This window comes from Protopterus annectens, chromosome 8.part0, assembly GCF_019279795.1.
Source record: "Protopterus annectens isolate FY-2018-M chromosome 8.part0, PAN1.0, whole genome shotgun sequence".
Taxonomy (NCBI): Eukaryota; Metazoa; Chordata; order Ceratodontiformes; family Protopteridae; genus Protopterus; species Protopterus annectens.
The window spans coordinates 919,393,506-919,406,752 of record NC_056741.1 but is presented as its reverse complement, the minus strand read 5'-3'; the positions used below and the strand labels follow the sequence as shown (position 1 = coordinate 919,406,752).

General features: G+C 35.4%; 1 protein-coding gene across 1 annotated transcript in view; it reads right to left on the bottom strand.

Annotated features, from left to right (window-relative positions):
- The window catches only part of ARHGAP33 (Rho GTPase activating protein 33), a gene marked incomplete in the record, with an annotated part of 3,206,105 nt that overhangs the window by 824,170 nt on the left and 2,368,688 nt on the right, over positions 1-13,247 (bottom strand). Inside the window, 1 exon segment of the mRNA XM_044080442.1 lies at positions 2,339-2,484. Coding sequence (XP_043936377.1) covers positions 2,339-2,484 — 146 coding nt within the window.

Below are 13,247 nucleotides of genomic sequence, written 5' to 3'. Positions count from 1 at the left end.
TACCCAGTTATCTTATTTAAATAAATAAAATAGTCTGTCCTTGATTTTGGGCTCTCTCATTTTTTTTTTTTGGGGGGGGGGGGTTATACCTGACGTCTGCACTAAGAAGATGAGGTATACTATTTTTCATCGTAACAGTGCTGGCAGGGGCTGTTGGTGGATGAACGTAGTTTACTTCATGGTTGCTCAATTAACCATCTGGCTTTTGCAGGACAAATGTGCATTTGTGCAAAATAAGTTGGAATATTTTTGGCTATTTATGTGAAAACAAAGCATTCAGCTGTCCCTGATTTCACAGAATGACTCTGACTAGAGAAATTGTGCATCTGATGCAGTCGATTTTCATTCATTCCTCAACAATTGGGTTTAGATCCATCTCTACCATTATTTTCAGCTGATGGCCACTTGCAAACTCTTGAACTCCTCCCTTACCCATAATGCTCTATCCCCTAATATATCTCAGATCAAATTCGCTGCTTTTCTGTTTGGATGTGGTCGCTATGAGCTCTTTAACACTTTGTGTTAGAAAGTACAGTTCAGTGTCATGACAGTTCATAAAAATGGGGTGGGGTTTAGGGCAAGCATAGCTGTCATATTCTGGGCCTAGGTAGAAATATTTTACTATCATCTGCTTGGCACAATCTACACAATTGTTCTTCACTGCAATAATTTCAGCATCATATTTATTATCAGACATTTGAGTCATATGGTTTAAACAAAGCAAACATAGATGAAGATTTCCCCTGTAAGGTATTTGCCCTTCTCTGGAAGTAGACCAAATGACTGGAATGATGATGCTTGCTCAGCATGCAACAGGGTTGGACACTGTGGCAAGAAATATCAAGATGGCATCAACCGAAAAACCTCTTATACCACCGACATTCAGATGTCCATATAGAAGGGAGTCAGACAAGAGATGTGAAGAAAGTAGAGCTCTGGAGGTAGGTCAAAGTGTCAAGCTAACAGCAGGAAGAATATCCCACTGGTGAGGATTACAACTGTGAACAGTACTGTAACCATCATGGAACCATTCATTAAAACATCTTCAGCAAGCAGTAGATCACAGACCTGAGTGACATCTGAGAGACACTGGTTGCAGTGAACAGCAAGGGTGATGTTAGGAGAGGCACTACTTAATGGCTGTGGAGTGGAAGGAGGAGGTTCTACTAACTGCGAGTGGTAGTTATCATGCAATGCTTGCCCCCCCCCCCCCCCCAAATCATTATATATTTTTTTCCTGCTGAAGAAATGCTGGTTGGCAAGGAAATTGCCAACAGTGGTGTGTGTTGGTAAATTACCCAGGGTCATTATAAAACAGCCAGACAGAACAAAATTAAAGAAACATAAATGATAACATTCTTCACATCAATTTACTGAAAAATGCTTAACAGATAATTACACTGCTGTCTTGAGTTTACATTGATGCTTTTGACTGACCTTCAAAATACCTTCACTTACAAAGTCTGCATGTCTATCTGAGATAGAATGGCTCAGGTGTAAAACAGTGTTGTGAGATCTATACAAAGGAACAGAGGGAGGTAAAGCACTCAACCATTCCAGTCTATGAAATGCTTTTTTTTCCCTGAAAGATGACACTAAAAATGCTCTTCTACGGAGAAATATTTTGCTTTTTGTCTCTCATAAAAAATAGATCAAAATGTTGCAGAATACAGAATCTCTCTCTCTCTAATGGAAAATAAAAAACATCTACAAATTAAATCTAAACTGTAGTGACTGTACTACAAGAAATATTATGGGGAGTTCTTCCTACAGCACAATCATCACAAAGCTAAAAATGTACATAACAGCACAACCCCCCCATCCTCCTGACAAAACAAATGCACACATTTCATGGAATACAGCATGCCATAAAAGCAGTATACTTCTTACAAAAACGTTACTACTGTTAGCACATCCTTTTGATACATTCCTTATACAAGTCACTAAACTGTACACATACTAACAGCACTACAAGAAGCTTTTCCCACCATAATTCATTTAGCCTAAAATATGCACCTGCACTAATGTGGTCCACTGCTACAGACTTCATGCAAAACCTCTAATTATTACTTTAGAAACTAAATGAGTCAATCTATCAGAGAGAGTACACTGCCTGCTTGACAGCTTTCACACACTTGTATAACCAAGCTTTTTAATTCAGTCTGACATGTCTCCTAAATAAAGCTCTGGAGTTAAGAACAAAGTAATGTTTCACGACCAAAATTTGGACACATAGTTAATAAACAGCACCACACACTCTAGAAGACAGGTTGTATACTGAAACATAAGCTACATTTTATGTTTTATAGAACTCAAACTGCTTCAACATTGTTCTTACCTGGGTTATCCTTGCCAACAGAGATAAACCGGTCACTAAAAAGAACACCTGCATTACTGATGAGAAACTCAACCACCAGAGATTGGATCCGTACTTCTTTGAAAGCATCTGAGCCAGGTAGTCCCATGGTCTCAATACCTTTAGAGCTGAAAAAGAAACCATTTCCTCAGTTACAAGTGGCTTCAAGCTGTGCTTCAAATTTCCTGAAATAGAGGAGAGTAAATAGACATGCCAACATCTGCTCAATTTCAGTGCTCACAACAAAGACTACTAGTTATTTTACAGACTTTACCTTACTATCCCATGTTAAAAAAATATTTGTATTCACATAAGCTGCATGCAGTCACAATAAAGTCTATGGAATTGCTAAAAATGTTGTTACTTGGATAAACAAAATTCATCCACTAAAAAAAAAAAAAAAAAAAAAAAAAAAAAGTGTAAGGTACTCTGTAGCATTTTGCAAGGTCCTGTGACACTTGTGAATCAGTTATTTTCTCTTTTTACTGGTAAAAGAGTTAACTACTTGTGCATTTAATACTTGATAACTCTTGTCTTCTCAAACCGTATTGGTGGCACTATTCCCTGTACCAAGTTACTAGGCATGTGATGAAAATAACTGTTACGTTCCTAAAGTGACAGCTGATCTTCTAGAAGTCCTATCTAGAGGAGTCCCTGGTTGTATAATACACCAATCAGACTTTTTTCAGAAACATTTGGGAATGCCTGTGTACCCCGCCAGTGCAGTCTACAGCATGATGCAGAAGGATGCTAATACCCCAAGATTGTCAGTTTACCCACTGGCCACTAGGAAGCACTCACCTTCAAATATATGAATAATGGAGATTAACACCACATGTTTGAAAAAATAATATAAAAGTATACACTTGTCTGACTTTTAGGCACATTCTCATTTGCAGTTGGATAACAGTGCATGATAATTCTAACTAACCAAAAACAGACCTCTTTATTATATCATTTTTTTCCAAAAATATTTTAATTTATTCTAAATAAACATTATGAATCATACACACTTTACAATTAAAAATTTGTAAAAAAAAATTAAGCTAATAGACCACAGCTGATGGACTTTCAAGATGGCTGCACACTGATCAACTGCTTAATTTCATATGTCTCAGTGTAAAAACAAAACCCGAGAAACAGAAACTAGTGGTTGGATAAAATTCAGTTACTGGCTAGTAAGTACACTGCCTGGGTGCTAGCAATAAAGAAATTTAAAGAACGTGAAAGAAGTCAACAAGAAAAGGGGAAGAAAAAACATTGGCAGTGAAAAATCCATCAGCTGTTCAGCAGAAATCAGTTCAAGCTACAGCTTTGGTACAACAGATGGCTTCCAGTAATTTAGAGGTAAAAACAAATCAGATGTACTCAATGTGATTAAAATAAATGAAACATTGATGGGATAGATCAACTTAAATACAAACAGTTGGAAAAAAATAGAAGACTAATTACCTATTCAGATGAATTGATAAAACTGCAAAAATAAGAGGCTGGCTGAGTATGAGCCCTTTCAAGTAGAACGGTTTCAAAAAATGGTAGAGTTAGAAGGCATAGTAAGAAGAGAAAAAAAGGAGATTTTCTGCTGTACCAGAGAAAATGAAAAAAATAGACTATATTAACTTTATGAAAGCTTAGACATGCAAATGGACTGGTATTCTACAACAGGATTTGTTACCTGGTCAAGAAAAAACAACCACGCTCTATATTAAGTAAATATGTAATCATATCACCAGAAACAGCCGATTCTGAAAAAACTGTAGTAGAAGGGAAAAGTATTATAAATTGGAGACAGATTCATGCTTGTGGAAAATGATGATTCAAAATTTATCCCAGCAATCATGGCATTTTGAAGGTAGGTATGAGATTCAAGTAGTTGTATCCAGCTGTCATCAGAATATTCTTCCTGGACATTTTTGATGTAAAATAGACTATGGAGGAGATAGAGCTGACCTAACAAAAAAGTGAGCCAGCAAACAGAAGACAACTTTGCTTCTCATTATACTGACAACAAAGCTTGGACAGACTTTACAGTGAAACTTTTTCAGTATTCCAAAGAAAAATGCCTAACAGACAGAAAAAAGGACAGGATCTGACTGAAAGAATCAGGAGTACCTTGGACTTGAACCAGAGTCTGATGTTGGGAGATGGAAATGGAAAGGCAGAAGACCAGGAACAGTGAAAATATTACAACTTAATCTATAAACAAGGGTTTTGTAAGAAAATAGGCTTGAAAATGAGACAAAATTATGAAATCCATAAACACTGCTATGTTTTCTGCAACTGCAAAGATATTTGCTTGCTTTTTTTTGTCCATTAGCAAATGTTGTCAGTGGGAGGTAAGAAACCTGCAGCTGAAGGCAACTGGCCAGGGGAATTCTGTACATTTTATTCTGTGTGGAATTTACAAAGATGCCTTCATACATCTCCAAAGATGTTAGCTGTTTTTTTTTCTCACTGCTGACTACTACTGCATGAGGATGAGCTCTCTGCAAGTGCAAACAATGTTGAGAGTTCTGAGCATTCCTTATTGAGGGAAATGCACAATTTAAAGGTACAATGGAAAAGCATTTCAGTGAAAAATAAAGTTTAAAATTATGTGAAGCAAATAAGAGACAGTAGCCCCTCTAGCAGCCTCACACTTTAATGCATTTAATAGAACAGCATACAATTTAGCTTTATTGAAAGCTAGAAAGTGCACTTTTTCTTAAGACTAAAAAAGTGATTTTTTGAAAGCATACATGCTGGTTTAACATCTGTGATGGGAATAGAGATAAAACATAAACAGAATGGAATCACATCAAGTGGAAACACAGGCTACAATATGCACTGCACTTCAGAATGGGTAAACAATTTTTGGTGAGGTAATGCCTGTGGGTGCAACTGTTGATTTTGGGCAACTGTTCCTAACTGGAGAGTTAAACTTACATTTTTGAAAATGCATATAGATTGGTGTGTGTCTGTTCCCGTTTAAGGGGGATGGTGGTATGCTGAAAAAGTATTTCGTTTTTTGCTTGAGAGTTTTCATTAAAACAAAAAGTCTTCAAACTTGTAACATAGGTTTTAAATGGATATGAGAATAAACAACTGCATACAAGACAAACATACCAAACAGTGTGTGTGTGTGAGATAAACGTTGGAAATGCATATAAAAAAACTGCCATGTGTATAGGTGAGAACAATAACTTTTTATCATAATGGCTACTTTATCCATATTATCTTGGAATGTAAATGGCTTTACAGGCACAGATAAAGGAAAGTGTATTGAATTATATTAAGAAATGCAGAATGCAAATATAGCAATGTTGCAGGACGAAATATATGAGCAAGTGAATTTGACAAACAAGATTTCAAGATGAATATTCAACAGAATATCAGGAACATAGAGAGATAACACTGACTGCTAGATGGGCTACAATAGTGATAGAAGAGGAAAAAAGAGAACAATGGAATATTTGTGTTAGTAAGGATCTTGGGGAGGATTATGTAGACAGTTATATTCCACCAAAACCTGCTACTATGGAGCTTAAGAAAATCTGAGGAGAAACAAAAATCAACTTTCAGCAGGAAATATTACTTACAGGAGGTGAATGGAACTTGATTTGCAATAGTGAGGAAATATCAGGGGGACCTATAAGGGAAATATAACAAGAAGGTGGATTTCTGAAGAAATTCATGAAAGTGTTTGGTAAAAAAGGCATGAATTCAGTAGTAGGAACTCAGAGAGAATTTACATATTATTCCCCTAGGTATAATAATTAGCTAGACTAGAAAGAAATTATATTTCCTAGGAACATGTGCATTTAATTGAACACTTTGACATACATCCACTAAGTATTTCAGGTCATGTGCCCATAAAAACTAATACAAATGCAGGATAATGATGTAAAAATGAGACAAAAGCGCTTTCCTACCTACCTGTTGAAATGAGAGGAATTTAAGGAATAGTTATTAAAAATGACTAGAGTTATTAAGGAAGACAGAAATTTCTTCAAAAGGAATAGCTAGGGATTGGGGTAAAATGGAAATGGAGATTAAAATTAGGGTAGAAATAGATAAATAGATATGGTTAAGAAGTAATAGGAATATTTTAAAGTACTGGGGAAAGGGAATCTTACAGAATAACACGAGGAGCAACTGAAGAGTGCTAAAGAAAAAATAAGTGTGTGTTTGGATAAGATTAATGAATGTTAAAAAAAATCAGTTAAGCAATTATTTTTTGATAACTCTACAGCACAAAAACTTTTAGCACAATGACTTTGGCAACAAAAAGTAGAAAGTGTCATCTCCAAACTTAGGGAGACCATGACAAGAAAACTAACCAGAGATCCTGTAGCGGTATTTCAGAATTTTTATGAAAATCTGCATAAAGCAGAGGAATGTGGAAACTAAGAAAAAACACAAATGGAAATATTTATGGAAGACTTAATTATGCCAAGATTTCAAGAAGATGAGGTTCAACAACTAATAGTTAAAACAGGAGGAGATATGAGAAAATGGTGATGTATAATCAGTCTACAGGAAAGCCTCCAGGAACTGATGGTATTCTTGTGGACGTCTGGAAGTTAGGAAAGAAAAAAAAAGTGACATCTGGGAGATTTTGTTTAATAGTATTTTAAAAGGGGGGGAGACACTAGTATATTGGACATAAGCTGTGGTGGTTATATTACCAAAGAGGGTAAAGATCCATCAGACCCAGCTTCATAAAGACCCATTTCAATTTTAAACCATGACTATAATGTGTTTACATCTAGATTAGCTAAACGAGTGACAAAGATGTTGTTAAATTGATAGATATGGATCATTGTGGTTTTGGGGGGTGGGGCAAACATATGATACCATTAATAGAGTACTGATTATCCAGAGGGAGGCAGAATGTAAGGAAATACCACTGTTGTTGGTAGGTCTTGTTGCAGAGAAAGCATTCAGAATAAGCTGGGATTTTATACGTAGGGCAATGGAAGCATTTGTATTCCTTGAAGCAATAATAAGGTTAATTCGGAGTATATATGAAGGATCAGAAGCAAGATTTAAAGTGGGAGGGTTCCTCTCCAATAAGCTGTGTTTGAATGGAGGAACTAGGAAGGAGTGCCTGCTTTCCCCTTTATTTATTTTATATTTAGAGCCACTGGCAATGAAAATAATATCTGCAAATAAAGAATAACATTTCTTGATTACTGTTACAATTATAATTTGAATGGTAATCAAGAAAAGTTGACTTTCTTTGCAGATATTATTTTGTACTAGAATCCAGAAAAGGACATTTTGAGATAGGTTAGTGTTTTTTGGATATAAAATTAATAAAGATAAAACAAAAGGTGTAACTGTACCAGTCACAATTTGGTTCAGCAATATCCATACTCATGGAGACATGATAAAATGAAGTATTTAAGAGTATGGATTAAAAAGGCTTCTGTTATGGCAGCTAAGGATATGTGGGATGAGACTAAAATTATAACACAAAAACTGAGAAACTGGAAGCTCCTGTTTATGGATATGGATAATAAGATACAAGCAGTGAAAATTGTTTTAGCTCCTTCAGTTTTATATATAGGTCAGGTTTATTTTTATCAACTGGAATACAAAAGGTGGGCAATAATTTCTAAAGAGTTGAAGGAATCTATTTGGGAGGGAAATACAGCAAGAATTGAACTGGCTAAGTTGATTCTCCCAATAAAACAAGATGGTTTAGTATTATCTAATTTAAAGAGATATTTCAGAACTACACATATAAGGCTTACATAAATAACTGGGAAGCTAGGTTGGAGTATCGGGAACTGATTTGGCAGCTTAGACTGGATGCAATTAGACCACCGGGCATGAATGACACCTTGAATATAAACAGTGTGCTCAAATTAAGAAGGGCACGATTATAATAGGGGTTCTTGTAGACTGCTTAAATTTCCCCATTAAACATACTGGTATTGGATGTACCTGCAGTTTAGCTTAATGCCTTAGTTTGGTTACCATTGGCTATATGGGTAATGAAGAAGTTACATTTATTTACTTTCATGGTTTAGTTTAACATTTATTATTGTTATGTTTATTAATTTCATCACTATTTAATTTATTTTTTTATGTGTTTTTACATGTGTTGTAATATATTATATATTTCCATTTTTGGCATTATTGGACTTAAAGTTGAGTTTGATTTTTGGATTGGAACATATATTTAATATTTAAGGAAAGTTTATACCCACTGTATTTTTAAAAAACTGATTAGGGATGATTCACATGGGGGGGGGTATGTCATGTGATGTTGCATTTAGTATTTAACATGGCTGACTACACAACAGATTTTTTAACCTTGAAGAAGCTCGGTAATAACCGAGTGAAAGCGCTTGGTTTATTGTTTGCTGCTGTTTGGTGTGATTCAGATTACGTACCAATAAACGTTCTGTTCTTAACCTATTGCTTCTAACCACATTTTTTGGAGATTTGGGTACTGTGGCCGTGGACTTTGGTGATTCTTGGTCTTGTGTTCACATTTTTTGACATTCGGAGCTTACATAAATAACACAGGTGGAAAGTTAAAATTCAACCTGAAAGGGATCATGATGATGAAGTGGGGGGGTGTCAATAAATAAGGAGAGAATAGGATTTTGAATGCAGATTCTTCCCTACCAAAGATGGACACTTGAGTATAGTCAAAGAAAAAGGGACAGGGTGAGTCCTAACTGAAAGACCTGTGCTGGTAGAATTTTTAGCTTAATCTAGAACAGAAGCTGCTGTTGAAAAGGGATAATTAGTAGGACATATAAAATACTGCATGATAAGTATAAGAATCAATCTGAGACTGTTCGAAAAAATTGGGAAAAAGACTGGAAAAACAATTTATAAGAGAACAATGGAAGGGCATAGGTATGCATAGGTCTATTTATACCACAACCAGGCTTCTAAGAATCTTTTCTCAGGTAGATTGCTAATATTGGAGGTGTGATGGTGAAGAAAGGACAAACTGGGAACACTTTTTTGGGAGTGTAATGGGTTGGCAAATTTTAAAAAATCCCTAAAGTGTACACTGTCAAATACTGGGGGAGCAAATGGCTCTAAGGAAATTATTCTTTTGAGCTGGAACACAGGATCTGAATTGCCTAGATATAGTAAGGCCTTGTTAAGTTTGATTCTGTTGTCTGACAACAAAGCAATTACGAAGGAATGGAAATCAAAATCAAGTGTATTTGAAAGTACTGACTATTGTAAAAAAGATGGAAAAAATGAAAGAAGGATCTTTAGAAAAGGGAAGGAGTGAATTATATAGAAATAAATCTGTGGGAAATGAAAGAAGGATCTTTAGAAAAGGGAAGGAGTGAATTATATAGAAATAAATCTGTGGGAACAATACATATGGAATAATATTCTGGAGGAGTGGGGGTTAAGGGAAGGCAGGAACTGACCAATGTATGCAATGCTGGACTAAAGACCATTATATAAAAAGAAAACTTGGAATGTATGTTTGCAAATGGAAAAAATATTAATATGGTTTGTTTTTGTAGTAATGTATGTGTGCCTATGTCGTAAGCGATATTTTAATAAAGGCGTTTAGACAAAAAACAAACCACAGTTGACAGTGAACACTAACTTGACCAAGATGATAAAAAAATACAATAAATAAATACAACAGAAAACCGAAGAAGAATAAAACAGCCAAGCATTAACTACAGCAAAATGTGCAACATTAAAACAACAAAGATTATCATCACAATAGTCTTTCAAAACATAATTGATGTTAATTGCTGGCATCTACATATGGAATATTCCTAAAATATCTACCTTATTACTGATAATTTCCAGGAATACAGCCATTCCATGAAATATTTCTTTAATTTATGCATTAGTTTATAGCACCCCCATGTAGTTAAAACATACTAAACAGTTTCACAGTAATGTTCTTTAAATGGAACCAGTCAGTAGTTATGTAAAATGTATCCACAGCAAACAGTGTTGCTAATAGTATAGAATTTTATTTACTTCCGTTTAAATTCAACTTACATAAAACACTCTGTTGCCAAGTTATCTTACATTAATCTAAAATGTTTTATTTTGTTACTAACGTGTTTCAATACAGTACTGGAAGAGACAAAATAAAAACAGATAAACAAAAAAAAAAGAAGAAAAAGTAAATCTACATATCCTGATCAACAAAAATTACAGCTAGCCAGAATTATATGGTAATGTGTGATACAATTAATAAATACATACAACAGAAAACCGAAGAAGAATAAAACAGCCAAACATTAACTACAGCAAAATGTGCAACATTAAAACAACAAAGATTATCATCACAATAGTATTTCAAAACATAATTAATGTTAATTGCTGGCATCTACATATGGGATATTCCTAAAATAGCTACCTTATTACTGATAATTTCCAGGAATACAGCCATTCCATGAAATATTTCTTTAATTTATGCATTAGTTTATAGCACCCCCATGTAGTTAAAACATACTAAACAGTTTCACAGTAATGTCCTTTAAATGGAACCAGTCAGTAGTTATGTAAAATTTATCCACAGCAAACAGTGTTGCTAATAGTATAGAATTTTATTTACTTTAGTTTAAATTCAACTTACATAAAACACTCTGTTGCCAAGTTATCTTACATTGATCTAAAATGTTTTATTTTGTTACTAATGTGTTTCAATACAGTACTGGAAGACAAAATAAAAATAGATAAGCAAAAAAAGAAGAAAAAGTAAATCTACATATCCTGATCAACAAAAATTACAGCTAGCCAGAATTCTATGGCAATGTGTGGTTTATTTTTTTTTTCAAGGAGCTAACATACATATTAAAATTAACAATAAATCCAACATATAAAAGTTTACTAGAATATATGCAAAGTTTCTGTCATAGACTTTCTACTTCAAGTTCAGTGCTACCTCTCGCACACATCAGTATTAATGCAAATGTATACTTGGCAAAGCATTTTTTTCTTTTTTTAGAGTTTGTTTCAAATAGTTGATGATGGAACTCAGGTTATTCTACCCACAGCTGAGACTAAACTTTGGCTTACAGTTAGACCATATGATATTAACTATAGTGGTATAATTCCTAGACAGCGGACACTTAACATAAATGTCTTTACTTGATGTACAGTCCTTAAAATCATAATCATGGACTACATACATTTTTAAGAAAAATGCTGATCACTAACTGAGAGGCAAATAAAATGTCAGATTGTTAATTATAGGATGAAATACAGATAAACTATGATTTGAAAGTCACAAAAAGGAAGGTAACACTGGGATGGGGGATAGGTTGGGTATAACTAGCATAATCACTCTGCAGTGTGGGACCCACTGTGAGATCGATCACATCCCACCATGGTCACCCTTGCCATTGGTCTTGTTGCTGATGGTCATGCCAATGCAAGGCAAGGATGCGACTCTGCAAACTGCAAAAGGAGTCTTTTCAGGTGACCAATGTGGTCACATAAGTACTGGTGCATCGGCTCCCAACCACCTTGGATAAGTAGCTCTGTTGAATGTATGTGTCTGCATCCTTACCCAATCTGTAAACTGCCCAGATTTTCGCAGAATGTCCAGATTTATGTCTCATATTTTCTGTCTGTTACTCTTAAAACATTTGGTTTTCTGGCAAATCACTGAGGAATTAAGTCAATAAATGAAATACATATGAATTCCAGACTCCATATTCTTCAGAAAATGCATGCTAATACAAATCCTATTATTCTACCAACTTCCTGTGTTTCGAAGATCAGTATTTAAAATATGTCCCTATTTCTGGGCCTTTTACCACCATTATTTTAGGCTTTGTCCAGATTTTTTGCACTAAGAGGTTGACGGGTATGACCCCTGGCAGAACAAGCAGTGGGCACTTCAACTAATCCACAGTTATGTATTGTGGGGCAATCCTGGCAGGCTGCTTTTGGGATGGGCGAGGTGGTGCTGCTCACTGGAAGATGGTGGGCCAGAGCAGGGGCAAAGGCAGTGTCGGGGATGTTGCTGTGTATAACAGGAAAATAAATGGACAAAATCAACAAAACAAACTACAAAGAAATGCCACAAAAAGAAAGGATAGCAACAAAGTAGGTGGGGGAGAGAAATGCAAACATAAAACTACATACATTAAATGAACAAGGAAAACAGATGACTTCAACTATAATAGTACATGAGAAAAAAACATCATTGAAAATAACAGGTTTGCTACAAATGGCAGAACATGGATCTTGAGCTTAGCAACCTGTCTCCTCCTTTCACCAAGCTGTAATGTATGTGCTGCATGTAGATGGGAGGAAAGCATGTGTTATGCGAATGGAATTCAGAAGCAAAATATTTTGTGCCACCAAAGCAGCAGTAGAACTGCCAAATGTACTCAAAAGCATGTGAATGCACAGTGAATGCATCTGCTGAAAGGTCTACTTCACACAGTCATGGCTAGATAACTTAGCTGTGTGAATACTGACTCTAGATAATTGTCACGGTTGATGTGACACCCCTACCCCATGTGCAAATAAATGGGAAGAAGGAGTTGTGCATGCATGGATGTGTGTACATGAATATTTATGCATAAGTGCCTCCCTATGCACAATAAAAGCTACTCTGCCAGTGTTATGTAGCTAACGCAGAGTTAGTCGGAGTGTGCCTCAGAGAGGCTTCATTCACAGGACTACTGTTACCCCCCCCACCCCAAAGTTTTATGTGCTGTGAGCAACTCAGATAGAAGCAGAGTACCTACTGTAGGAAAGTAACACAGAACTTTTACTCTTAACTAAGAAAGGGAGGTGCTTTACCTGTGTACTCATCCTGGTATTACTATCACCAGCAAAGAAGCAGCATATACATGCTAACAATACCTTACAATGGCTAACTGCCAAAAGTAGATAATCTGTACTCCCTAATAAGCAACAGCTGTAATCACGGTCCACA